The sequence below is a fragment of the Gopherus evgoodei genome, chromosome 4 (assembly GCF_007399415.2).
Source record: "Gopherus evgoodei ecotype Sinaloan lineage chromosome 4, rGopEvg1_v1.p, whole genome shotgun sequence".
Lineage (NCBI taxonomy): Eukaryota > Metazoa > Chordata > Testudines > Testudinidae > Gopherus > Gopherus evgoodei.
This window is the reverse complement of record NC_044325.1, coordinates 67,154,984-67,182,972: the sequence shown is the minus strand read 5'-3', so window position 1 is coordinate 67,182,972 and position 27,989 is coordinate 67,154,984. Positions and strand designations below refer to the sequence as shown.

The following is a 27,989-nucleotide window of genomic DNA, read 5'->3' as shown; positions in this document are numbered from 1 at the left end:
ATCTACTGTCATTGAATAATTATCTGGCCTCCCTATTGTCTGATTCCTCCACCCTCAATATTTTCTTGCAACTATGAACATTTAATTAGATTCAAATAAAAAGAAATGCTTAAAACCCAGAATTTTGCACAACTGTGAACATTTAAATTGATAAAAATTGAAAAAATAGTTAAACATAGATATTATCCATTGAAATTGTAAAAAATAAAAATTGAATTCTGCCAGGCGTATCCATAGAATCATTATGATTGTGTATTTTAGTTAGTTGCCTGTTAGTGCTTTATTTTTCCAAAATTTAAATTCTGCTGCCACCATGATGGCCTCAGTCCAGTATCCTAGATTCAAATACTGCCCCTCATGTGAGGGTGCTGTGCCCATCATTAATGGGCCTAATATCTGACATCCCAGTTTTAGCTTGTCAGCTATAATTTTCAGCTTCAAATATTCTGTCTTTAGCAAGCATAATTTTAATGCAGTCTGTAAATTACATTAACTCGATTTTTTTTTTTTTTTTTTTTTTTTAGATTCAGGTATTTTAACTCCCTTTCATACCTTTTTCCATTAACATTTGTTGTTAGATTACTGTAATGTCTTAAGAACTTTTACATACTTTTTGTAGTTGAACTCACAATTTTGGTAAATTTGTAGGCCCAGTTGTGACAACAGACCCACAGGAATGCTTGCAAACTCTTGCATCTCTTCTCTGATCCAAAACAATAGTGACAGTTGCCTCAGTCTAGGGGAGAAGCATGCATGGGTGATCTACAGGCACAAGGCCTTTGGGCCACACAATAACGTGAATGCACATCAGCGTGCTAGAACTTGGGCCACTGCATAGTATTTGCAAGTCCTTTCTGCATCACATTTGAGGATAGTCTGTCCAAATAATAATGGACAATACAACCACTTTGTTCTGCATCACTAAACAGAGTGGGGCAAGATCTTCCTTGCTATGTTGAGATGTGGTTAGACTGTTGGTATCTGATGCACCAGTTCCAATCTCCCTCTCAGCATTATGCTTACGTGGTCTGCGTAAGCACAGCAGATAATCTGAGTAAACATTTCTCATCCAGTTACAAGTGGGAGTTCAAGGACTCTATCCTCCAGGATATATCTTTGAATTATGGTTGTCTATGGATAGACACATTTGTGACACAAAACAAGAAGTGTCAGATTTTCTGCTGGGGGTAGGGGAACCCAGACTCCCTGCTTGATACCCTCTTAATCTCTTGGTCAGGAATCCTGATGTACATTTACCCACCGGTCCTATTGATTCCCAGAGTGCTTTGCAAGATCAGAGAGGACTCAGCCAAGCTAATATCAATAGCTCTCTGTGTGATCAAGCAGGTTTGGTTCCTAGACATTCTGTTGACCAGCCAGCCAAGGACCTTGCCTCTCTTTCTGGACCTGCTATCACAGAATGAAGGGAAGGGAAGATTATGCATCCAGTTCTGTAGTTCCTTCATCTCACATCTTGGCCACTGGATGTATATCAAAGGTAGAGCAATCATGCTCCTTGTCTTTCTGGAATATCTTAGGGCTTGTCTACACTACAGAGTTGCAGCGCTGGTGAGGGGGTTACAGCGCTGCAACTTAGGATGTGTACACACCTGCACGGCACTACCAGCGCTGCAACTCCCTGTTTGCAGCGCTGGCCGTACCCCCGTCGAGCCTCGGGTGTAGAGGATCCAGCGCTGGATCACTAGCGCTGGTCATCAGGTGTAGACACTCACCAGTGTTTTTGTTGACCTCCGTGGCATAAGCAGATATCCCAGCATACCTGAAGAAGCCTCTCTGGTAATCAAGCAAACTCCATTGCCCTGTGCTCACCTGACCCCTCCTTTAAATGCCCTGGGAATTTTAAAAATCCCCTTCCTGTTTGCTCAGCCAGGTGTGGAGTGCAATTAATCTATCAATCACTCAGCGACCATGCCTCCACGCACCAAACGAGCCCCAGCATGGACCAATGCAGAGCTGCAGGACCTCATTAGTGTTTGGGGAGAGGAGGCTGTGCAAACACAGCTGCGCTCCAGAAGGAGAAATTATGATACGTATGGGCAGATATCGCAGTCCTTGATGAGAAGGGGCCATGAATGGGACGCCTTGCAGTGCAGGGTAAAACTTAAAGAGCTGAGGAGTGCGTACTGCAAAGCCCATGAGGGAAATCGCCGCTCAGGAGCTGCCCCCACAACCTGCCGGTTTTACAAGGAGCTGGATGCCATACTTGGATGTGACCCCACTGCAAATCCTAGGAGCACGATGGAGAGTTCAGAGCAGGGAGAAGTGGGGGATGTTGTAGAAGATGGAGACAGTGAGGCTACTGGCGTGGAGGGAGACACCCCGGAGTCCCAGGACACATGCAGCCAGGAGCTCTTCTCAAGCCCGGAGGAGGCTAGCCAGTCGCAGCAGCTGGAAGCTGATGTTGAGGAGGAAGCTGAGAATCGTGCTTGTGGTAAGTAGATTTCAATGTTTTGGGAGAGGAGGATTTTGGTTATGGCTGCCTGCATGCATGCCTAAACGTGGAATAGCCCATTGATTTGATCTATAACGTCTCTGTAATCTGCCTCGGTAATCTCTTGAAATGTTGCTGCAAGAGCATTTGCAATTTGCTTTCTCAAATTGATCAGGAGAGCCACCGTGGTCCCTGCCCCGGTCAGGCTAATACTCGTCCGATCCACCGTGCAGCGAGGGGTGGGGGGACCATGGCTGCACACAGGCAAGATGCATAGGGGCCAGGGCGGTATCCACATTCCTGTAGAAGACCCTCCCTCTCTTCCCAGGTAACACGCAGCAATGATATGTCTGGCAGTAGGAAACCCTGTTGAGAGTTTAGGGATAATTGAGTGCAGGGCGCCAGATTTGCGGTTCCCCAGCCCATGGCGCTCTGTTTTTACCCCCCCACTTCCCAGCACGTAGGCAGCCACATGGTGTGCTCTGGTGTTCCCCGACCCCCCCTCCAAGCAGGTATCCTTCCCCGCGGTGTGCTCTGGTGTTCCCCGACCCCCCCTCCAAGCAGGCATCCAGCCCCGCGGTGTGCTCCCGTGTTTCCCACCCCCCCCCAGCACGTAGGCAGCCCCGTGGTGTGCTCAGGTGTTCCCCGTCCCCCCCTCCAAGCAGGCATCCAGCCCCGCGGTGTGCTCCGGTGTTCCCCGACCCCCCCCCCTCCAAGCAGGCATCCATCCCCGCGGTGTGCTCCCGTGTTTCCCACCCCCCCCAGCACGTAGGCAGCCCCGTGGTGTGCTCAGGTGATCCCCATCCCCCACTCCAAGCAGGCATCCTGCCCCGCGGTGTGCTCCGGTGTTCCCCGACCCCCCCTCCAAGCAGGCATCCAGCCCCGCGGTGTGCTCCGGTGTTCCCCGACCCCCCCCTCCAAGCAGGCATCCAGCCCCGCGGTGTGTTCCCGAGTTTCCCACCCCCCCCTCCCAGCACGTAGGCAGCCCCGCGGTGTGCTCAGGTGTTCCCCGTCCCCCACTCCAAGCAGGCATCCTGCCCCGCGGTGTGCTCTGGTGTTCCCCACCCACCCTCCGAGCAGGCATCCAGCACCGTGTTTCTCCCCCCACCTCCCCCGGTCAATTCCCACTCCCAAGGGGAAATCGGGGCAAAACCACTCACCCCATTGCTCGCCATGACTTAGCTTGCCTGCCCTCCCTGTGTTATGTGAGGTATGTGAGAAGGATGCTACCAAAAGTCTAAAAAGTCCTTCAAACTGTGATAATAAACAATGATGCCTCTGTGTATTACATGGTTCTATCCCTTTGTTTTCTAGGGACCTTGACTACTGCAGCCGTATCACCGGCCTCACGTAGGTTGCAGAACTTGAGATGGAATCCTAGGAAATCAAAAGAGGAATTGATCAAGTCTGTAATGAGCCACTACAACAGAGAAAGTAGGAAGACAGAGGAATGGAGAGAGAAGACCTATGAATGGAGAAGCAGTGTACATGAGTGGAGGCAAACAGAAAGCAGGAGAAAGGAATTGTCTGCCAAAAAAACCACAAAGCAGATGATAAGCCTCCTGTCTCGCCAAACTGAGTCTTTCAAGTCTCTTGTAGCCATGCAGACAAATATGTACCGTGGTAACCCACAGCCCTTCCAAAGCCCTCTTCCTTGTTCCCCAGTATTTCCACAAAACAACTTTCTCCAGCAGCCAGTTCCGTATTATCCCCAGCTGTCCCCAACACCTATAAGATCACCTACCAGCCCTGATAACTATAATTCTTACCCTGTTCACTCCACCCCCATTATTCTGCAGCATAGTAATCCTGAAGTGCAGCAGACAGTGAATATTGATCAAAATAGAACATATTAAAACCTGTAAATGTACAGTCCACCACCCCTACCCCCTTGCCTGTTATGTACTGTATGTTGAATTAAGTTTTTTTTTTCTATTTCTTTCACTACGTTTTATTGTTGCTGGAAGTGGTAAATATTACACAGCAAGGTAAAGCAAAGCACATCAAATGCATCAAACATTACTGTTGGCTCTCAGCATCAAATTGGTCCCTTAAAGCATCCCTAATCCTTGAAGCCCTTTCCTGGGCCTCCCTATTAGCCCTGCTCTCTGGCTGAGCAAACTCATCCTCCAGGTGTCGAACCTCGGAGGTCCATTCCTCACTGAATCTTTCACCCTTCCCTTCACAAATATTATGGAGGGTGCAGCACGCGGATATAACAGCGGTGATGCTGCTTTCCACCAAATCCAGCTTCCCATAAAGACAGCGCCAGCGAGCTTTCAAACGGCCAAAAGCACACTCCACAATCATTCTGCACCGGCTCAGCCTGTAGTTGAACCGGTGCTTGCTCCTGTCAAGCTTCCCTGTATATGGTTTCATGAGCTATGGCATTAAGGGGTAAGCGGGGTCTCCAAGGATCACAGTGGGCATTTCGACGTCCCCTACTGTGATCTTGCGGTCTGGGAAAAAAGTCCCAGCCCTTAGCCTCCTGAACAGGGCACTGTTCCGAAATATGCGTGCATCAAGCACCTTTCCAGGCCATCCTGAGTAAATGTCAGTGAAACGCCCACGGTGATCCACAAGCGCTTGCAGAACCACGGAGAAATACCCCTTGCGATTAACATACTCTGATGCCAGGTGGGGTGGTGACAGAATAGGAATATGCGTCCTATCTATTGCCTCTCCACAGTTAGGGAACCCCATTTCTGCAAAGCCATCTACAATGTCCTGCACGTTCCCAAGAGTCACGGTTCTTCTTAGCAGGGTGCGATTAATGGCCCTGCAAACTTGCATCAGCACCATTCCAACGGTAGACTTTCCCACTCCAAACTGGTTCGCCACCGATCTGAAGCAGTCTGGAGTTGCCAGCTTCCAAATTGCAATAGCCACCCACTTCTCCACAGGCAGGGCAGCTCTAAATCTCGTGTCCCTGCGCCGCAGGGTAGGGGCGAGCTCAGCACACAGTGCCATGAAAGTGGCTTTTCTCATCCGAAAGTTCTGCAGCCACTGCTCGTCATCCCAGGATTGCAGGACGATTTGATCCCACCACTGAGTGCTGGTTTCCCGAGCCCAAACGCGCCGGTCCACGGAGCTGAGCACGTCTGTTACTGCCACAAGCAATTTACTGTCTTCATAGTGAGGCGATTCAATATCATCGTCTGACTCCTCACTCTCACTGTCGCTCTCGCTCTCACTCTCATTTTGCAACTGAAGGAATAGCTCCACTGCCAAGCGCGATGTGCTGGCAACATTCATCAATAAGGTCGTCAGCTGCTCAGGATCCATTTATAAAAAAAATCACAGAAAAAGCGCTGTACAATCACAATGCTGCCACACTGCTCGGAATGTGTACCAAAGCATCACGGGGCGTTGGAACAGGAAGCGGAAAGACAATCACACTTCCTTCCCCTTCCCACAAGCCACAGCGCCGAAATGGGACGAGGTGCTCTGTGGGATAGCCGCCCACAATGCACCACTCCCAACAGCGCTGCAGTGTGGCCACATTTAACATCACTTGCAGCGCTGGTTGCTGTAAGTGTGGCCACTCTGCAGCGCTGGCCCTATACAGCTGTACTAACACAGCTGTAACAACCAGCGCTGCAAAATTGTAGGTGTAGACATACCCTTAGTGAACAGTAGGAAAGAGCCTTTAAGATAAATTTACCTGGTGAAATGGACGATGTTTTCCTGTTGGTGTCTCCAAAAGTCACTGTCTTTGCAAGAAGCTTCTGCATCCGAGATCTTAGAGTCAGACTATGTGCTTGACTTGAAACAGCATAACCTGTCATTTAGCTCCATCAAGTTCACCTTGTGGCTATTTCTGCTCATCCTCCAGTGAATGGACACACAATTTTTTCTCATCTAGCTGTGATCAGATTTTTGAAAAGTCTTGCTAAGGAGTTCTCGCCTGTTAAAGAGCCAATCCCACCATGGGACTGTAACTTGGTGTTCTTGGCACTGAGAGGCCTACTCTCCGAACTGACAGTGTTGTGTTCACTATTACACTTATCAATGAAAACATCATTCTAGATGGCTATTGCCTCTCTGGATGTCAGAGAAATCAAAGCTTTAACTCCTTGTATACCATCTTTTATCCAGAGAAGGTATATCTGAGGACACCTTCTAGGTTCCTGCCAAAGGTAATCCCAGAGTTTCATCTGAACCAGCAAATTGGCTACGCTGCACTCTGTGAACATCAGGCATGCCCTGACATTTTATCTGAAAGGAACAAACCCTTTTAGATCTTTGCCAGGATTTCTTTGTCTCACAGAGAAGATGAAAGTCAAAACCATCTCATCTCAGAAACTATGGAGGTGGACTTTTGATAGTGTGAGACCTGGTTATGAGGTGGGCGAAGTAAACCTTCCTGCCACACTGAGTTTTCTCTCCCTCAGCAGCATCACTGAAGAATACATATATTTTGGATATTACATATAAAGCAGCCACTTGGGGTTTGGTCACATGTTTATGACACATTAAGTTATTACTGAAGCCTTACAATCAGATACTGCATTTGGCAAGGCTGTTTTCCAATCTTCGTTCTCTTAAGATTCTGAGCTCTTCCATTGCGGTGATCCACTGCTTAGGAGTCAGCACTAGTGGAAAGTGCACATGGACAACGCAGCTCAATGAACTCCAGTTACTGTACTTGTAAGTAATTTTCCTATGTGGAATGTGTGGTAGATGGCCATATCAAAAAGCCCCAGAGTTTCTGGCTAGGACTCTGAGCTGGGACCCGAACAGCTGAAGCACATTATCGTCCAAGGAAATCAGCTGGGAGCATACATCAAAGAGGAAGAGGAGATCAGGAGTTGGATGCTGGGTGTGGATGCAAAGCCAAATAGATTCATTGAAGGCTTGTCTAGAGGAACAATTAGTGTGCTGCAAGCTGGGATGTACATTTACCTCATGCTAGCCTGCTCATTAGCTGTCAGTATGGACCCTGCTGCTGTACGCTAAAATTTCCCTAGTGTGCTTTGATTTTCTGCCTCCTTTTTCAGGGGCTTCTTGTAAAGCTTCCAGCTCTCCTCCCTTTGACAGGGGTGTGTCTCTCCCATGTCTCCTTCCACTATACAAAGCTCTTCTATTCCAAGTGCACTGTTTGCACCCCATAGCAGGAGCTCTGTGTGCCTCCCTATTTCTTCCTTCCCAATATCACGATCTGATATTCACCTGCCCCATGCCAAGGACTCTGTGTGAGCTCTTTTATCTCCTGCTGTTCTTATTCCTTTTTTCTGTCTGGGATAGAACTCATTTAGGATGTCAATATTTTAAACTCTATTGGGAGGATCAGCAGATCTGAGATGCAGGATATTGTTATGCTGGAAGGTGTTAATGGCTGTCATCAACTGGTTCTTTGATCTATAAACAGTTACAGAGGTGGTTGAAACTGCTGGGTGTGCTAACCAGATGCAGAGGACTTTGTGTATTCTCTGTTTTCCCACTCTGGTTTTCAGATTTTCATTAAAATCAATAATATTCTGCCCACGGTTGCCTGGAAAGTTTCATGAAAAATTGGAATAGATTGGATGTGGTGTCAAAATTTATCATGTTATATCCTACAGACAGAAGTGCTGCCAAGTTGAGTGTAGAACCTCACTTCACTGGGCCAACCAGTCCACACAGCTGCAACCCTCTATATGTGTACTATTAGGTCTTCACTGCCAAAGGTCAGTGGAGCTGTGGAGAAATCTTCTAGATTAATTGATTTTTTTTCCCTTGAGAGAAACACAGATTACTTAAGAGGCTTGTCCAAGAGCTTCTGATTTTGGACTGTGTTGGATCAATGTATTTTCCCAAAAAGCTTAGCCATCAGCATTCCTTAACGGTAAAGGCTGGGAGAACGTGTTCCCCTATTTGGACAATTGACAGATCAAGTAATACAAATAAATAGTAGTACTAGTAAGGACAGTATATTGTAGAGTGTCAGAACATCAATCTATTTGAAGTTCCTAGGGTTCAGGATAAATGACTCAGTCTCTGACTTTTATCTCCAACAGAATCGATGACACCAATATGTAAAATGGTTATGGACGTAAGAAATTTTATTCTGATTATATGGTCCCAGCTCTGAACCGTTAGAAGTTGTTGCACAGTTGTGTCATCAAAAAAGGGCCAATCAGCCAATGAAAATGTATCTTAGGACTACTGGTGTTTACATCATGTTTTGATAACACTTAACCCTTCTCTTTTGCTGATGTTTTTGAAGAGCTCAAGAAATACTGCAATACTGTTCGTTTTAGGAACTGGTAAAATTGGCCTACGCTTCAAATGTTGGAAAGTGCATGCTCAAGGTAAACAAGCAAAGAAATGGTTTCTTTATGGAAAGCTTCCCTGGGAGATAAATTAGAATAAAAACTGTATCATAAAAATTGAACTATCCTCTTCTAGCTTAGTTTAGGTTTGTAGATAACAATACATAGAAACATAGCTTTCTGGCCAGTAAGATTTTATTTTTATGGCTGTCGATTAATCGCAGTTAACTCACGTGATTAACTCAAAAAAATCAATCACGATTAATCACACTGTTAAACAATAGAATACCAATTGAAATTTAATAAATATTTTTGGATATTCTTCTACATTTTCAAAAATATTGATTTCTGTTAAAACACAGAATACAAAGTGTAAGTGCTCACTTTATATTGTTTATTACAAATATTTGCACTGTAAAAATGATAAAAGAAATAGTATTTTTCAGTTCACCTCATACAAGTACTATAGCACAATCTCTTTATCGTGAAAGTGCAATTTACAAATGTAGATTTTTTGTTGTTGTTACATAGTTATGTAACACTTCAAAGCCTACAAGTCCACCCAGTCCTACTTCTTGTTCAGCCAACCGATAAGACAAACAAGTTTGTTTACATTGATGGGAGATACTGCTGCCTGCTTCTTATTTACAAGGTCACCTGAAAGTGAGAATGAGCATATGCATGTCACTTTTGTAGCCAGCATTGCAAGGTATTAACGTGCCAGATATGCTAAATATTCATATACGCCTTCATGCTTCGTCCACCATTCCAGAGGAGATACTTCCATACTGATGATGCTCATTTAAAAAAAAATGCATTAATTTAAATTTGTGACTGAACTCCTTGGGGGAGAATTGTATGCCTCTTGCTTTGTTTTACCCACATTCTGCCATATATTTCATGTTATAACAGTCTCAGATGATGACCCAGCACATGTTCATTTTAAGAACACTTTCACAGTAGATTTGATAAAATGCAAAGAAGGTACCAATCTGAGATTTCTAATAATAGCTATCGCGCTTGACCCAAGGTTTAAGAATCTGAAGTGCCTTCAAAAATCTGAGAGGGATGAGGTGTGGAGTATGCTTTCAGAAATCTTAAAAGAGCAACACTCCGATGCGGAAATTACAGAACCTGAACCACTGAAAAAGAAAATCTACCTTCTGCTGTTGGCATCTGACTCGGATGATGAAAATGAACATGTGTCAATCTGCTCTGTTTTGGATCGTTATCAAGAAGAATCTCTCATCAGCATGAACATGTCCTCTGGAATGGTGGTTGAAGCATGAAGGGATGTAAGAATCTTTAGTGCATCTGGCATGTAAATATCTTGCGACACTGGCTACAGCAGTGCCATGCAAATGTCTGTTCTCACTTTCAAGTGACATTGTAAACAAGAAGTGGGCTGCATTATTTCCTGCAAATTGTAACCAAACTTATTTATCTGAGTGATTGGCTGAAGTAGGACTGAGTGGACTTGTAGGCTCTAAAGTTTTACATGGTTTTATTTTTGAATACAGGGGTGTGTGTGTGTGTGTGTGTGTGTGTGTGTGTGTGGTGGTGGTTTTTTTTATTTTTTATTTTTTATTTTTTTTTACATAATTCTACACAGACCTAGAGGTCACAGTGGCTGAGAAGCTGGATATGAGTCAACAGTGTGCCCTTGTTGCCAAGAAGGCTGACTTCATTTTGGGCTGTATAAATAGGGGCATTGCCAGCAGATCGAGAGATATGATCACTTCCCTCTATTCGACATTGGTGAGGCCTCATCTGGAGTACTGTGTCCAGTTTTGGGCCCCACGCTACAAGAAGGATGTGGAAAAATTGGAAAGAGTCCAGCAGAGGGCAACCAAAATGATTAGGGGGCTGGAGCACATGACTTGTGAGGAGAGGCTGAGGGAACTGGGATTGTTTAGTCTGTAGAAGAGAAGAATAAGGGTGGATTTAATAGCTGCTTTCAACTACCTGAAAGGGGGGGTCCAAAGAGGATGGATCTAGACTGTTCTCAGTGGTTGGCAGATGACAAAAGAAGGAGTAATGGTCTCAAGTTGCAGTGGGGGAGGTTTAGGTTGGATATTAGGAAAAACGTTTTCACTAGGAGGGTGGTGAAGCATTGGAATGGGTTACCTAGGGAGGTGATGGAATCTCCTTCCTTAGAGATTTTTAAGGACAGGCTTGACAAAGCCCTGGCCGAGATGATTTAGTTGGGGATTAATCCTGCTTTGAGCAGGGGTAGGACTAGATGACTTCCTGAGGTCCCTTCCAACCCTGATAGTCTCTGATTTGTAAGTTCAGCTTTCATGATAAAGAGAGTGCATTACAGTACTTGTATTAGGTGAACTGAAAAATACTATTTCTTGTTTTTTACAGTACAAATATTTGTAGTAAAAATAGGTCTGTCAATTAACGCACAGCACAATTAATTTGTTAATTTTTTAATTCACGTTAATCGCAGACCTATGGGTGGGAGGGCAGCATGAGCTGCTCCAAAAAACCTGTCTGATCAGGCTCAGTAACACAAGTGGCCACCAGATTACAGGAAGAGGAGGCTACAGAAGGTAAGGTAGTTCTCATCCTGGCATTTTCAAAGTAAAAACATTTTGTTGCTGAATTCTATTTCAAACTGGAAATTGTGTGGCTGCTTCAAGTGTATGTTGTGCTTTCTTGTTTGTTTTTTTTACATTGAATTTAGTATCAAAATAACATTAATTTATATAACTTTGTCCTCAAACTGTGAAAGTGCTACAGACTCTTGTAGTGACAACATAACTGTAATGCAGAAGTTGCCAAAAGGGAAGCTGGAGGTTTTGGCAGCTGAATAGGAGACAGTTGGAGCTTTTTGCACCCGTGAGCTTGAGAAAGGAAGACACAAGATTGCATTAATTATGTTTTATTCTCATTTGGAAGGTTTTCTTCACAACCATTAGGGCTTGTAATTCAGGGTTAAAGTATAAGACATATATCCTACCTTTTGGAATGACTAATGCAATTCTGGTTACAAAAGGTGGATGGAAATCTTGAGTCCTTATTCAAAGAGGTTATGCACACTGCATTTTTGTACAAATTCATGTATTCTCAAGTTAAATTTATTCTGCAGTCTAAATAGTGTGTTAGAGGAAAATTGGTGTTCATTGCATAGTCATATGTTGCACTGCATTTGGCTCATTCACTTAAAAGATTTATCAGGTCTTACTTTACTTCAAGAGAATTTTAATACTGAACAGTGTTATTACTAGAGCCCTATCAAATTCACAGTCCATTTTGGTCAGTTTCTTGGTCATAGGATTTTAAAAATTGTTAATTTCATGATTTCAGCTACTGAAATCTGAAATTTCATGGTGTTGTAATTGTAGGGGTCCTGACCCAAAAAGGAGTTGTGGGGTGGTCGCAAGGTTATTGTAGGGGAATAGCAGTATTGCTACCCTTACTTCTGCGCTGCTGCTGGTGGGATGCTACCTTCAGAGCTGGATGCTGACCAAAAGCTGCCACTCTCCGGCCACCCTGCTTTGAATGCAGTGCAGAAGTAAGAGTGGCAATACAACAGCCCCCTTAAAATAACCTTTAAACTCGCTCTCCCCCGCAACTCTTTTGGGTCAGGACCCCCAGTTTGCGAAACGCTGGTGTCCCCTGTGAAATCTTGTGTGCTTTTATCCTATACAGATTTCACAGTCTGTGAGGTGTTTGTTTTTCATGGCTGTGAATTTGGTAGGGCCTTAGTTATTACTTTATCATTAAATCTGTTGAAAAGAGACCTCTTGCCCATAGAATTAGTCCTATCAAAACAGTTTTGAGGTATTCTGTACATGTGGAGAAAGTTCTATTGCTGTTGGCCATAAAATAGACAACTTAATACTCCTGATCTGTCAAATACAATGGCAACACCAAATGTGTCTGCAGCAATATAAAGATGTCCCATGTATAGCTCTATGGCTGTACATATTGGTGAGGCTGCATTTCATGCAAATTAATGATGCTGCATTAAATGCAGTCAGGATCCAGAGTGAACAGAGTTCAGCACTCAAAGGTTCATTATCATTAAGGCTAAGATTTTTGTCATGGTTATTTTTAGCAAAAGTCACACAGTAGCGTAGCTTGGTGGGGGAGCACTTGGTGCTTCCCAGCACATCTGGGTCATCGGGCTCCTCTGTGTGCATCTTGCGGCTGCAGCTCCTGCTCTCCCTGTCCTCCTTTTGTAGCAGCCAGGTGATGCTCCTCCCTGTGCCCTCTGGGGGGCGCCTGCTACCTTGTGCCTCCAGCACAGGTTTCCCACAGGCAGCTCCGGGTCTTCGGCAGCAATTTGGCCGTGGGTAATTCAGCATGGCGAGTTCTTAGTGACTTCCATGATCTCCGTGATGTAAATGTAGCCTTAATTATTATACATGTGATGATAAATTGTAATTGAAATATGGTATTCAATCAGGATTGATAGCAGTATTGATATAAACTGTAAAACTGCTTGCTTCATAACACCTTAATTTCACAGTTTAGTAATTTTAGGCAGACATGGTTGGTGTCTGTCCAGTAGTAATTTTTATTTTCAAGTTTGAGCAAAATACTTTCTGCTGGGTTTGGGTTATTGGGACAGTGAATGGAATACTTTCCCCATTGTAAAGAAATTTGAACTACACCTTTCTGAACAGGGCAGACAGCAAAACTGAAGCCTCAAACCGGGCATGGGTATGTTACGTAGTAAGGATAATTTACTTTGCTTTGTGTGTTGGAGGGGGAAGAATAAAGATTTAAGTTAATGAAAAATCACTGAGAATGCTCAGTGGGCATCTAATTTGAGAAGAACTTAATGGAGCGCTGCCCTTTTTATGACATTATTACACGTTCTGTCTGCCTAGCCCTGACCTGTTTTAATCCTTGTCTACATTATGGAGCTTTATTTAAAAAAAAAAAAAAGTCCATTGTTTGTAGCATTGGTTAATAACATTGGAGCCTGGAACAAATGAGACTCTGGCTCTTGCATCCATTTTCAGCATAGCTTCAGTATGATCTTTTCTAATGGGGGTTAGAGAATTTACTGGCATTACTCTATGGGTGTAATAATACCAGATTAAATCACTGTGGGGGATACTCCTGAATAAAAGTAGCCTTCATTCGTTTTATCTTAATTCACTTGAATTAAATTAAACAAAATTAAGACTACTTTTATTCTGAGCGAGAGCATCCGCACAGGGACTTATTCCTGTTTGAATTCATACTTTTTGTTAATCCAGACTAACTTTCCAGCGTAGACAAAGCCTTAGACTTGTTTAGAGTAGGTTTAACTGACACAGCTGAAAGCAAAAAGCTCTCTGCTAGGGTCTCAAGGTTGCTTGTACAAGTACAGTTGAAAACATTTTAGCAGTGGTAGAAAATTTTTGTAGAAGGTTCCTAATGTAGACAAGGCTACTGGGGCTGTTGAAAAGACCAGCTGAATCAGGGAGATTGTAACAAACTTTTAAAAACACGCATACAATTACTTACCAAGAAAACCAGTCTCACAAATTGGGAAAGGATGAAATTATAGATGTGGGTGGAAAAAAAACTTCCATTATATGTTTTGAGGGTCTATGTCTTCACAATTTTTGCTGAGTTGTGCAAATTCTTAATCCTGGGGGCATTCTGTGCCAAAAAAATAAAAATTCTATGCACAATATTTTAAAATTCTGCAAGTTTTATTTGTCAATAAATAAATGCAGGCTCCAGCATGGCAATGGGGAGTACATGCAACTGATTGTATGAAGGTGGGAGATCACACTGCAGCCTCCCCACCCCAGGACACAAACTCAGTGGTGAGGCTGCACCTGACTATGACACAGCACAAGGCCTGGGCGTGCCCCAGAAACACCCTGGAGCCCTGTCTCTCTGCACTAGGCACACCAGGTGTGGGGCAGACAGGCTCAACCAGGCAGGATCCAAATGTGGAAGGGCTCAGTGTGGGGGAGGATCCAGGGGTGGGGTGGGAGGATTCTGTGTGGGACAATCTGGGTGCAGGCAGCTCAGTGAGGGGGTTGCGTGTGGGGATCTGGATGCACAGAGGCTTATTGGGGGTGGAGGGGGAGGTTCCAGATGCAGGGGCGGTGGGACTCTGGAGGAGCTTCCAGGTGAAATTGGTTGGGGTTCAGCAGAGGGGTCTGGTTGTGGGGGTCTCAGCTGGTGGGTCTGGGTGCTGGGGGAGTCGGGCTTGGGTGCAACTAGTTGGGGGTCAGTGGTATGAGGGTCTGAATGTAGGGGTGCAGGGGGGTGGGGCTTGTCAGGGTGGGGATCTGGAGACAGGAGGTCTGGGTGCAAGGGGGTTCCAGAAGCAGGGGTTAAGATTCAGTGGGGTGGGGTTTGGGTATGGAGAGCGAGGGGGTTCTGGGTGTATGGAATGAGGCTTGGTGGGAGTATCTGGATATGGGAGGTCTGGATGCACGGAGGTTGGGCGGATAGGTGAGCAGCTCCCCTGCACAATGACTCCTTCCCCTGCAGCTGAGGAGTGATGGGGGCAGGAAGCAGGGAAGGATGCTGAGCTTCCTGCAGCTGGGGGAGGTTTCTTGGGGTGGTTCTGACACAGCCCCAGCCACTCCTTGTAGGGGAAGAGGAAGTCCCGTCCTCTCCTGCCTCCAGCCCATCCAGGACTAGCAGCTGATACCGGCTCAGGGTAGGAGACACTGGCTGGGGTGTCCCCAGTCCTACAGTGATTTACCTCACCACCGACTGCTCCGGGTGCCTGAAACAATGTACCTGCACAGCTAGGGAGTGGTGCGTAACTGCTTTTGCTGCTTCTCTTTGCTTCCCTGTCAGAAAATCATTTTTCTGCAGGGAAGCAAAGAAATCTCTGTGGCACATGAATTCTGCCCACGCATAGTGGTGCAGAATTCCCCCAGGAGTAAAATTCTAAGCTGTAATCAACAGGGAAGGGGTTTAAAAAATTCCATCTTTTTTCTGTAACCTTTGAAAAAAATTCTCTTGCCAAAGCATAGTAGTAGCAAATATGGGAACTGGTGCTCACTTGCCCATTCATCTGAATGAGGAGTTAACCTCAAAGTCTAATTGGGAACATTACCATTGTTCTGTTAAGAACAAACAAAAAATCAAAACCTCAAACAAATACTGAGAAGTTAAATGTGCACAACAACATTATGTGTTTAGAACATAAGAATGACCATACTGGGTCAGACCAAAGGTCCATCCAGCCCAGTATCCTGTCTGCCTACAGTGGCCAATGCCAGGTGGCCCAGAGGGAGTGAACCTAACAGGTAATGATCAAGTGATCTCTCTCCTGCCATTCATCTCTACCCTCTAACAAACAAGAGGTTAGAAACACCATTCCTTGCCCATCATGGCTAATAGCCATTAATGGACTTAACCTCCATACATTTTTCTAGTTCTCTTTTAAACCCTGTTATAGTCCTAGCCTTTCCAACCTCCTCAGGGAAAGAGTTCCACAAGTTGACTGCGCACTGTGTGAAGGAGAACTTCCTTTTATTTGTTTTAAACCTGCTGTGCATTAATTTCATTTGGTGGCCCCTAGTTCTTATTTACTTGTTCCCATAATATGACTTTCGCTTATTCACTTTCTCCACACCACTCATGATTTTATATTTCTGTCATATCCCCCCTTGGTCTCCTCTTTTCCAAGTTGAAAAGTCCTAGCCTCTTTAAGCTCTCCTCATATGGGACCCATTCCAAACCCCTAACCATTTTAGTTGCCCTTCTCTGAACCTTTTCTAATGCTAGTATATCTTTTTTGAGATGAGGAGACCACATCTATATGCAGTATTCAGGATGTGGGTGTACCATGGATTTATATAATGGCAATAAGATATTCTCCATCCCTTTTTTTAATGATTCCTAACTTCCTGTTTGCTTTTTTGACTGCTACTGCACACTGAGTGTACATCTTCAGAGAAGTATCCATGATGACTCCAAAATCTCTCTCTCCTGATTAGTTGTAGCTGACTTAGCCCCCTATCATATTGTATGTATAGTTGGGGTTATTTTTTCCAATGTGCATTACTTTAGAGTTATTCACATTAAATTCCATTTGCCATTTTGTTGCCCAGTCACTTCGTTTTGTGAGATCTTTTTTGAAGTTATTCAGTCCTAACAATCCTAAAAATATATAGGAGTGGCAAATTTAGATTAGAAAATAGGCTGTGCTTAAAAATTGTAAACATAATTTTTCGCCTCAGAGGGCGTGTCTACAAAGGTGAGTAATACTAGTATAAGCTAAGGTGTGAATTTAAACCACAGATCTATATTGCTGTAACTCCCCATGTTGAAAGTTATTCTGATATAAGAGGGCCTTTTTTGTTTTAGCTTATGGATGATCTTTGGAAGGGTTTAAACTAAACAAAAAAAAATGTGATTCTTATTCTGGAATAAGTGTGTCCACTGGGGGAGTTAACTGGTATAATTATACTATAACTATGTAGACAAGCCCATAATTTATCAACTTATAAAACATATTAGCTCAGGGGTTCTCAAACTGGGGGTTGGGACCCCTCAGGGGGTCATGAAGTTATTACGTGGGGGGTCGTGAGCTGTCAGCCTCCACCCTAAACCCTGCTTCACCTCCAGCATTTATAATAGTATTAAATATTAAAAAAAAGTGTGTTTTAATTTATAAAGGGGGTCGTACTCAGAGGCGTGTGAAAGGGGGTACCGGTACAAAAGTTTGAGAACCACTGTATTAGCTCATCATGGTTAATCATATGGGGAGCCATTGATTTAATTGGGAATTGGACTAGGCTCCAAGATATCGCATTTATATCTAAGATAAGATCACCAAAAGTCAGTAAATTCATAAATTAAACTGGCTGCCTTGTTCATGTTTAGAATTTTTTCATATTTGTATTTTTCTGGCTAAATGTGCAGTTTAATTTGTACTGTTAAATAATAAATGTGTACACACACATGCACGCACAGAGCCACCCACCCACCCCAGGCGTAATATACATGATGTCCAACAGTGTAGGAACCGTGACTTCTAAATTTTAATTTTAACTTCTTTAATTTCCCCCATTTTTTGTGTGTGACTTTTAATTGTGCACGTTAAAGTTGCATTTAAATGCAATTTTTTTGCATTTAATGGTGACTTATAGCTGTTTCAAACTCCCAATGTGTTCTGATTGCTACAGAATATAACTATTTTTTTTGGCTCTTTGCTCCTTTAAAATGGTTTCTGTCCATTAAATATCATTTTAGAGCTAGACTTGGGTTAGTTCCAAGTAGAGCTGGCTGAAACTCATTTAAAAAAAGGGGGGAGGGGACAGATTTTTTTTAGTCAAATGCCTATTAATTGGAAATTTTCTAAGTTTAGTTTTTCTACATCAGAATGGCCTAGCTCAAGTCTGTTAGATTAGGAATACAACTAATGCTTAGGGGGCCCTTGCATTAATTAATGACATCTGATGTGCTGCTATTTGTTTCTCTAGCCTCAGGTTAAATGGAATCTACCTCTGGGAGCTGGATGATCTGTACTGACAGAGACTCATCATAGCAGCTCCACCACATCTGGAGATTGCAATGAGTGGGGGAGGGGAGCAGCCAGACATCCTCAGTGTGGGAATCTTGGTCAAAGAAAGATGGAAAGTGGTGAGTATGTCTTGCTTTCATTTCTTCAATTATTTAAAAAAAAAACAAAACTTTGAGGTGGTTTTTGTTTAGTACCAAAATGTATATTTATCTGCCTGTACCAAATTCCTCTTAAGTCTGATTTCCCTTCCTTTTTATTGGAGTTCTTCACTAATGCTTACACTGCACTATCACAAAGCCCCAGTCTCTAATGGAAAATGCATTGAATTACCTGTTCTCATTTTAAAATGAAGTTCAGTTTTGCATGGATTTAAGAGGTTTTCACTGGTTGATTAGGAGCTGAAAAAACTTTTTTAAACCCAACTGCAAAAAAACATTTATGACGAAAGGGCCAGATTCTGATCTCAGTTAAAAAGGTTTAAATCCTGAGTGAACTTGGTTACCTCAATTGTTTTAGCGCAGTTTTAAAATGGTCACTGAGCACAGAAGGTGATAATAAATTTATAGTTACTTTTTCATGATGGATTTGAAAGTATTTCCAACAATCTGTGTCTAGTCCACACTGACTAGGAAAGGTACCTTAAATCTCAGTAAGGCTGATTCTGGTTTTATAACCAAGTTCTGTCTAACATGGATTGTTAACCCAGTATAAATGGGGCCTAAGGCACAACCTTTGGAAAGCAAATACATTTGTATTTGTAAAGAAGTATTGTTAAGAAAGAGAGCAATTTAATGTAGGTAGAAACTCTAGCAGTAGTTTTAAATCAGATCATATTCTATAAGAGTATGTCCTTTCTCAATTTTCCCCTTGGTGAGGCAACAATGAGGTCACTTCAATTGTCTAGTCAAAGAGAAGCCAAATGCTGGACTTTTCAGCAGTATATCTCCCTTTAATAAAGCCTTCTGAAAGGAACACTTGTATGGTGGTTTTATAAGGTCTTATTTCAAAACTCAGACAAAACTTAACAGTCCCAAAACAGAAGTATCTAGGCTCTAGCAGCAGCTCCTTCTGCTGTAAGGCATCAGGCTTCTCCACTTCCTAGAACAGTGGTTTTCAAACTTTTTTTCTGGGGACCCTGTTGAAGAAAATTGATGCCTCTCGCCCAACGGAGCTGGGGATGAGGAGCTTGGGGTGTGTATGTGGGGGCTCAGGGCTGGCACAGAGGGATGGGGTGCAGGGGTGAGGGCTTCAGGGTGGGGCTGGGAATGAGGGGTTCAGGGTGTGTGGGCTGGGGCTCTGGGCAGGGGGTTGGGGTGTGGGAGGGGGTCAGGGCTCTAGGCTGGGGGTGTAGGCTCTGGGGTGGGACTGTGGATGATGGGTTTGGGGTGCAGGAAGAGGTTCTGGGTTTGGGGGGCTCAGGGCTGGGGATTGGGGTGCAGGGTTGGGGCACGGACTTACCTCTGGCAGCTCCTGGTCAGCAGCGCAGCTGGGGTGCAGAGACAGGCTTCCTGCCTATCCTGGCACCATAGACTGCAGTGTGCCCCAGAAGCGGCCAACAGCAGGTCTGGCTCCTAGGTGAAGCCGAGCAAGTGGCTTTGCACGACTCTCGCCCACGTGCACTGCCCCTCTCCCAGTTCCCATTACCTGGTGGTTCCTGGCCAATGGGAGTGCAGAACCAGTGCTCGGGCAGTGCGCGGAGCCCTGTGGCCCCCCTGCCTAGAAGCTGGACCCACTCTTGGTCGCTTCCAGGGCTCAGAGTGGTGTTGAAACAGGTAGGCACTAGCCTGCCTTAGCTGGACAGCAGCACCGATGGGACTTTTAACATCCCGGTCGGCAGTGCTGACCAGAGCGACCCAGTGCCTGACATGCCGGTTGTGACCCAAAGTTTGAAAAACACTGTCCTAGAGAGTTTTTGCAGTATTTCCCCTGCTTGTTTAGGGTGTCTCACAGGCCACCCGACCTAGAGAGTTTTGTAATCTGCTCACTGTCCCTGCTTTTGGAGCACAGTTTCTGCCTGGCTTAATCTCTCTAAGAGCTCCTCTTCTCCAGAGCTTCCTTTCTTCTGAGGAGCCTTGTCTACAGTGGAGTGCTTCCAAGCCTTTGATTAGGCCCAGGAGCTCCTTACTTAACTGCTTTCAAGCTACTTAGTTAATAATCCCCAGGTGAAGCTGGGTTGGATCCATCCATTCAGCCTGCCACAGGTAGGCTGGGCCTCTGACCCACCTCTTAAAGGCCAATCCTGTGACACAGATATAATTATGAGTTCAGGACTGCCTAAAGCCCTAAAGTTTCTTGTGGGCAACTCCTCCCTGTAGTTGCTAATATTCATGTTTTGGGGTAGGAAATTCAGCTAAAACTGTTTGCACTCAGGATTTCCCTGCAAAATGTGCCAGTGAAAAAGGCAGTAGAGGGCAAATTTCAAAATTACCAGACTTCCTGTGATGTAGAATTCTTCACTTGGCTACTAGAAACTGACTTTTTTTTGCTGTGCAAATGCAGTTTTTAATTTTTAAAAATTGTACTTCCAGGAGGTGGAGAGAAGCCTGGTTTTTACATTTATGATGGCAATATAAATGCTGTTCCTGATTTTTTTTGGGGGACGGGAAGGGAAAGTGTCCCCAGTTCAATGCTTTTCTTTCCCTTTGGAAAATCCCAGAATTTGCTGCCTTAAATAATTCATTGTGTATCTCTAAACATGTAGAAAATGATACATCTGGGAATTAGGTAAAGATTTGCAGTAGAAGTACATTTTATCAGAATTTTTTATGACTGAATTTTCTCTTTTTGATCACACAGAGTAGTCACAAACTTGTGTGTAATTCAGCAGCAAAAACCTATGTTAATTCAGAGTTCAGGTTGCTTGTTAGTGTGTTGTCCACTTCAAAAAGTTGAGTTAAGCAAAACCTGAATTTCATGGCCAACCTTACCTCTGCATTTCCTGGTTTTCAGAAATTTTAATTCTGCTCAACTCAGCTTTCTGCAAGGGGATGACACCACCACACAAATTTTAACTCTGCCTTAGTGAGTTCTGTTCTGGTTCAAAAATATAGGAAATTAATGGCAAAGATATATTGTTGGTAGGAGTTAGTAATCTTATACGTATCATGTCCTGCAATTTGCATACTGAGCCAGCCAGCCTCCTCTTCCTTCCCCCTCTCCCATCCCCCCCCATCAGCTGGGCCCCAGCAGCCCTGTTACAGCACATCTTTCCAGCTGTGCCCCTGCCCTTTATCTTAATTCCCCCCTCCAACCTGGCCCCTTTCCCACTACTGTACATACCAACCCCCTGCCTTAAGCAGGAAATGCATCTTCCTGAAGTCTTTACTCCCTGATATACAAATTGTTTCTGTTGCAGTTATTACCCCATCCCACTTACAATAACCCAGCTCACATGGAGAGCCTGGAGTTAAAGACAACATACCTCCTACACCTTAAGCCACAGGGTCTATCCCTTTCCTTCATCAGAGTATACCTGGCGGTCATTTCAGCTTTCTGTCCAGGGGAGTCTGAGTGGTTTAGTGTTTTCAAATCCCATCATGGGGCGATTCCTCAAAAGGCTGGAGAGGATATTCCTGTGTTCTCGCCCACCAGTCCCAACCTGGAACCTGAACTTGGTCCTCTCCAAACTCATGAGCCCACCGTTTGAGCCCCTGGCCACTTGTTCGCCCCTCCTAGCTTTCTTGGAAGGTGGCATTCCAGGTAGCCATTTCACTGTCAAGGAGGGTATCTGAGCTGAGAGCCCTCACCTCCAAACCACCTTACATGGTGTTTCATAAGGACAAGGTGCAGCTTAGACCACATTCCAAATTTCTCCCCAAGGTGATCTCCCAATTCCACATGGGTCAGGACATTTGCTTACCTGTGTTCTTTCCAAAACCCCACATGAGCCCAAGTCACCGCAGCGTACACATGCTGGATGTCTGAAAAGCCTTGGCGTTCTACATAGAGCGCACAAAACCTTTTTATCAAGTTGACCCAATTGTTCATCACCGTAGCTGACAGAAAGAAGAGCCTGCCTCTCTCTGTGCAAAACACATCGTCCTGAATCACAGACTGCATTCGCATGTGCTGTGAGCTGGCCAAGGTCCCAGCCCCAGCGATTATAGCCCATTCAACCAGAGCACAGGAATCTTTGACAGCCTTTCTAGCTCAGATCCCCATCCAGGAGATCTGTAAAGCAGCCACCTGGTTTTCAGTGCACACATTTACAGCCCACCGTGCTGTTAATCAACAGGCCGGAGATGATATGGCGATTGGCAGAGCTATTCTTCGATCAATTGGTCCATGACTCTTACTGCCTCCAGTAGTAAGCTTGGAAGTCATCTAATTGGAATGGACATAAACAATCACTTGAAGAAAAGATGGTTACTTACATCTTGTAACTGTTGTTCTTTGAGATGTGGTGTTCACATGCATTACAATCCCCCCCCCTTCCCCTCTGTCGGAGTCAATGGCAAGAAGGAACCGAAGGGAGGTCGGGCCGGCAGGGTAATATATACACTGCCATAATGGTGCCACTCTATGTGGCTCACTTGCCATCCCGATGGGAGCTGCTGAGGGAAAAAGTTTCTGACATCCATGCATGTAGCACGTGCATACCTAATTGTAATGGACATGAACAACACATCTCGAAGAACAACAGTTACGAGAGGTAAGTAACCATCTTTTCCTCACTATTATACATCTCATACGCACGATCTCGGTTAGCCCCAGAATACAGGCACGGATTTGCCTACAGCTTCTTGGTCACATGGCAGCCACCACCTTCATGATGAAATATGCCAGGCTGCACATGAGATGCCTTCAGGGTTGGCTCAACTCCAGCTACAAACCCAGCACACACAGTTTCTGCATAACACTGACTCCACCACCAAGCATATTGGCCTACCTATGTTGGTGGACAAAACAGAAAACTTATGCGTGGGTGTTCCCTTCATCCACACCCCCCAGTACTCATGCTCAGCTCGGACGCTTCCCTGATAGGTTGGGGAACAACCACAAGGTACAGGGCCACTGGTTCCTATCAGACAAGTGTCTACACATCGGTCTTCTAGAACTCAGAGCCGTCAGGTACGCTTGCCTTCACTTTCTTCCCACTGTAAAGAACAAGTCCATCCAAGTTCTGACGGACAATATAACATGTATGATTTACATCAGTAGGCAGAGGGGAGCACAATCTCACTCCCCAGGCACAGAAGCCATCCGACTATGGAATTGGTGCATACAACATCACATAGAAATCACTGCTTCCTACCTGCCTGGGTGTCACAACACTACTGCTGACACACTCAGCAGACACTTCTCCGAGGAACACGAATGGGAATTACATCCCATGATACTCCGACAGCTCTTCTTCTATTGGGACACTCCATTGATAGACCTGATTGCTACTCCTCAAAACCACAAATGCCATCTCTTTTGCTCCAGAGCGGGTCTCAGGAATGCATCTCTAAGGGATGGGCATTCCTCATTCCTTGGAACAATTCCCTCGTGTAGGCTGTTACACTGATTTCACAGATACACAGGGTTCTATGCAAGATCACAGTGGACAAGGCCTGGGTCATACTTATTTCCCCAGCTTGGCCCAGACAGAAATGGTATCCTTACCTGCTACACATGTCCATCCGTCCTCCAAGGACTCTCCCCGACAGACCAGATCTCCTCTCCCAGAACTGCGATCAGCTTCTTCATCCACAGCTCCAGAAACTCCATCTGATGGCTTGGTTCCTTCATGGTTTCAATCCCATGAATTAGCCTGCTCGGGGCAGGTCCAGTACGTCGTCCTGCACAGTAGAAGAGACTCCACTCGGAAAACTTACCTGCAAAAGTGGAAATGCTTCTCCATCTGATGCTTCCACAGACGCCTGACACCCCAAATTAAAATTGACAAATTAAAATTGTTCAATGGTTAAATATTTTCACTGTCATAAATTTCTGCCTTACTTCCAGTCTGAATTTGTCTAGCTTTAACTTTCAGCCATTGGATCATGATTTTGTGCTGTGTGCTCTATCTTCCTTCTTTTTACCTTGCCCTTTTGTTATTAGTTTGATCTTTAGTCTTTATCATTTCCATCTTAAAAGTGACCTGTAAAGGACTTCTTTTTTTAAAATTGGACTTGTCTTTTATTTTCTGAATAACTGGGTTGTTTTTTTTTCACCTTTAAAGTATCAGGTTTGGTCTTCTCTTTAGTCCTTCCTCATCTTCTGCCTCCCCCACAAAGGCTCTTATGCATACGCGTTTCATGTATGCACATACGTCATGCATATGAGTATACAGTAACTCCTGGCTTAACATTGTAGTTATTTTCCTGGAAAATCCGACTAAGCGAAACAATGTTAAGCGAATCCAATTTTCCCATTAGAATTAATGTAAATGCGGGGTGGGGAAGGGCTAGGTTCCAGGGAAATTTTTTTCACCAGACAAACCACCACCAGCCCTGGTTCCAAGCCCCCACCAGCTAGCTGCAACGGGCTGCTCTTCCTGAAAGCAGTGGACAAAGCAGGCAGCTGCCAAACAACTTTATAAGGGAGCATTGTGCAACTTTAAACAAGCATGTTCCCTAATTGATCAGTAACGTAACAGTGAAACAACGTTAACTGGGATGACTTTAAGTGAGGAATTACTATACATTGTGTACTCTAACATTTTAAATGAAAAAGAAAGGGGTGTTGAATCATTAAAGGGACATTGACATTTTTAAAAGTTTCCGATGTCTCAGAGCACCGTTATGTCCCGATTTGTGTGTGTGTGTGTATAACTCCTTATATTTAAGGGTTTTTTTTTACTCTGCTGATGATTATACGGGGTCTTTCTGCAAGGGAGAACAAGTGAGAAACCAATTGACTAAATACAAAGCACTGTCAAATGAATAAAATAAAGTGGGAAAACAGAAAATATTTGTTTGCATTTTTTGGGGGGGGTTCTTGTAATCATAGTAGGTACAGATATGATGTTGATTTGTTTTTTTTTATTTCAAGGTGACAGTGTCCCTTTAATAGACTTTTTTTTTCCTCCTAATGTTAACTTGGTGTTGAAGTTAAAAAGGTGTTAAAATAGTTATGAACAGTCTGGCTAAAAATCTTTTCCCTTCCAAAATGCTCAGTTTTCAATATTTCATGCCACTTTTATTCGTCTGAAAAATAGTCCAAACTCAGTTTTGTGTGTGCGTGTGTGTGTATGTGTGTGGTTTTTTTTGTTTTTGTTTTTTAAACAAACCCTTTGCAGGTCATATTCAAGCCACTGACTTAGGAGTACCCTCGTTATTTAAAGAAATTAACTGCTTCTTCTATTCAGTAAGCTATGGCATATTATAAATGTATGCAAACTGTCCAGAGCCCAGGCAACCAGTAACATGTTTTACTCAAAATGATATATGCTCTTAGCAAAGAAGAACATAAATTATTTATCTGATAAAGATTCATGTGACTTATGAAGGTCCCTATCTGGAGATTTTGGTGTACTTTATTCTTTATAGTAAAGGAGACAGTTGCTATGGACTGCAAAAAAGTGACTTAATAAACCTGTCTTCTGAAAGGTGCTGTGATGTGAAACTCCCAGAAACTCCATATTTGGCATTCCATGTCCTCATTTTTTGATACTTGATACAGACAGATGTATTGGGGTGGGGTGCTACAGTATATGAGCTAAAAAATAAAAGTAAAATTTATGAATAAATCATATTTCATATATCATCAGATTCTTCCTTCTTAGTAGGAACTGAAGTTATTTAAAAAAATTATTCTGCCCTTCACCATCGGGTTAATCACATACAGTAGATCTTGTTAGATCCATCTTCAAATCCTAAAGAGAGGCTAATGTGCTGACTGGATTTCTAGCTGGATGATTTCCAGATTTGCAGAATACTTTAGATGGCATTCAGGGTAATGTAGTCAGGTGACCCCAGCAAATAGTGCTTAGAAAATGATGACAGCCCTTTCAGAGCAAATGTAATAGGGTATATTTCTTAATGTGACCCCTTCTCCTACACCCACTCCCCCGGCTCTGCACCCTTCTTCACTGCATTCCTACTTTAACAGCTTTGGAACGGTAGGGGTGGAAGGAGATAGTTGTACAAAATCAATTAAATCACTGGCTGAAACAAATCTAATTTTTACCATACCAAAGAACAGACTTGCCCATTGTGAACCCCAAAACAGGGGCCGAAAGGCTACCCTCTAATACTGTCTCTGAACATATAATGTTACAGCTAAATGTTCTGTGACATTTCTTGTTACTTCCTCCTAATGCTGGTATTATAATGCTATTATGTAAATCTGTACACCCATCCCTTGAAAACTTCATGCAGTTCTGATTGCCCCATTTTAAAAAAAAAGGTATATTAAAATTGGAAAAGGTACAGAGAAGGGCAACAAAAATCATTGGGGGTTTGGAACAGCTTCCATATGAGGAGAGATTTAAAAGACTGGGACTGTTCAGCTTGGAAAAGAGATGACTGAGGGGAGGAATATGATAGAGGTCAATAAAATCCTGAATGATGTGGTGAAAGTAAATAAGAAAGTGTTGTTTATCTCTTCATATAACACAAGAACCAGGGATCCAATGAAATTAATAGGCAGCGGGTGTAAAACAAACATAAGGAAATACTTTCACACAATGAACAGTCAACATGGGGTACTTGTTGCCAGGAGATGTTGTGTTCAAAAAAGAATTAGTTAGATTCCTGGAAGATAGGTCCATCAATGACTAGTAGCCAAGATGATCATGGATGCAACTCAATGCTCTGGGTGCCCCTAAACCTCTGCCTGCCAGAAGCTGGGGCTGGACAACAGGGGATGGATCACTTGATAGATTGCTCCATTCTGTTCACTCCCTTTGAAGCATCTGGCACCATTCACTGTTGGAAGAGCGCATACTGGTCTAGATAGCTTGGTCTGACCCAGTATGGCCATTCTTATGTTCTTTATGAGATTTTGTATTGTTGTTGTTGTTGTAGTGTATTGTTGAAATTTTTGTAATATGCCTTATGTTAATATGAGTGGAATTAGGGGATGAAAGTACTGTGAGCAGTAGTGAAAAGTCAAATTTAAAGATCTTTTCTAAATTGTGGTAGTTTTATTTTTAGCTATTATGCAAAGGTTATTGCACACAATTAAGAATGCTACGCTGGTTCTGTTCAGAGACCCAAGGAAATTATAAGTGTGTGTACACTCAAAGCATATATTCCTAAAGAAGAAAGAGGGTATATTTTTAAAAATGTCATTGTACATTGATATATGAAATTTTTTGTTTGTTTTGGGGTTTAGATGCTATTTTAGTATATGAGGAATGAATATATTGGGTATACTGTGAAGTCCTTTCTTTGGCCATCTCTATATTAGGAGATTTTAGTATGTTACTAATACATTTTAACTAACATGATGGTAAACACTATGTAAAACCTAGTGTAGATGGAGGGGACATGGTGGTTTAGCTGATAGTTGTTAACCTTAGGGTCCTCTTATGGTACCACAATGAGCTAAAACATTTTTAAACATGACTCCTCTTGCCCACACTAAAGGTGAAATTGTGTTAGTTAAAAAGTGGTAGTAACATGATATAGTTTCCTACTAGGAGAACAATTTATAGAAATATTAATATATTTTGTTTCCTTTGTCTTTTTGTCTCCCCTATATGCTTCTTTTTAATGCAGTTGAGGAAGATAGGAGGTGGGGGGTTTGGAGAAATTTATGATGCTCTGGACTTGCTCACCCGGGAAAATGTTGCACTAAAGGTCGAGTCAGCTCAGCAACCAAAGCAAGTCCTGAAAATGGAAGTGGCTGTGTTGAAGAAACTGCAAGGTAAGATGGTTTCCTTGGTATACCAGAAAGCTAG

The 27,989-nt window shown here is 43.6% G+C and overlaps 1 protein-coding gene across 4 annotated transcripts in view; it reads left to right on the top strand.

Annotated features, from left to right (window-relative positions):
- TTBK2 (tau tubulin kinase 2) overlaps positions 1–27,989 on the top strand; it is a 215,266-nt gene that overhangs the window by 32,445 nt on the left and 154,832 nt on the right. For all 4 annotated transcript variants that reach the window (XM_030559596.1, XM_030559595.1, XM_030559593.1 and 1 more), the window contains exons 2-3: positions 18,117–18,276; positions 27,808–27,955. In XM_030559596.1, the coding sequence (XP_030415456.1) occupies positions 18,208–18,276; positions 27,808–27,955 (217 nt within the window). In that variant the 5' untranslated portion in view covers positions 18,117–18,207. The remainder of the gene's footprint in view (positions 1–18,116; positions 18,277–27,807; positions 27,956–27,989) is intronic.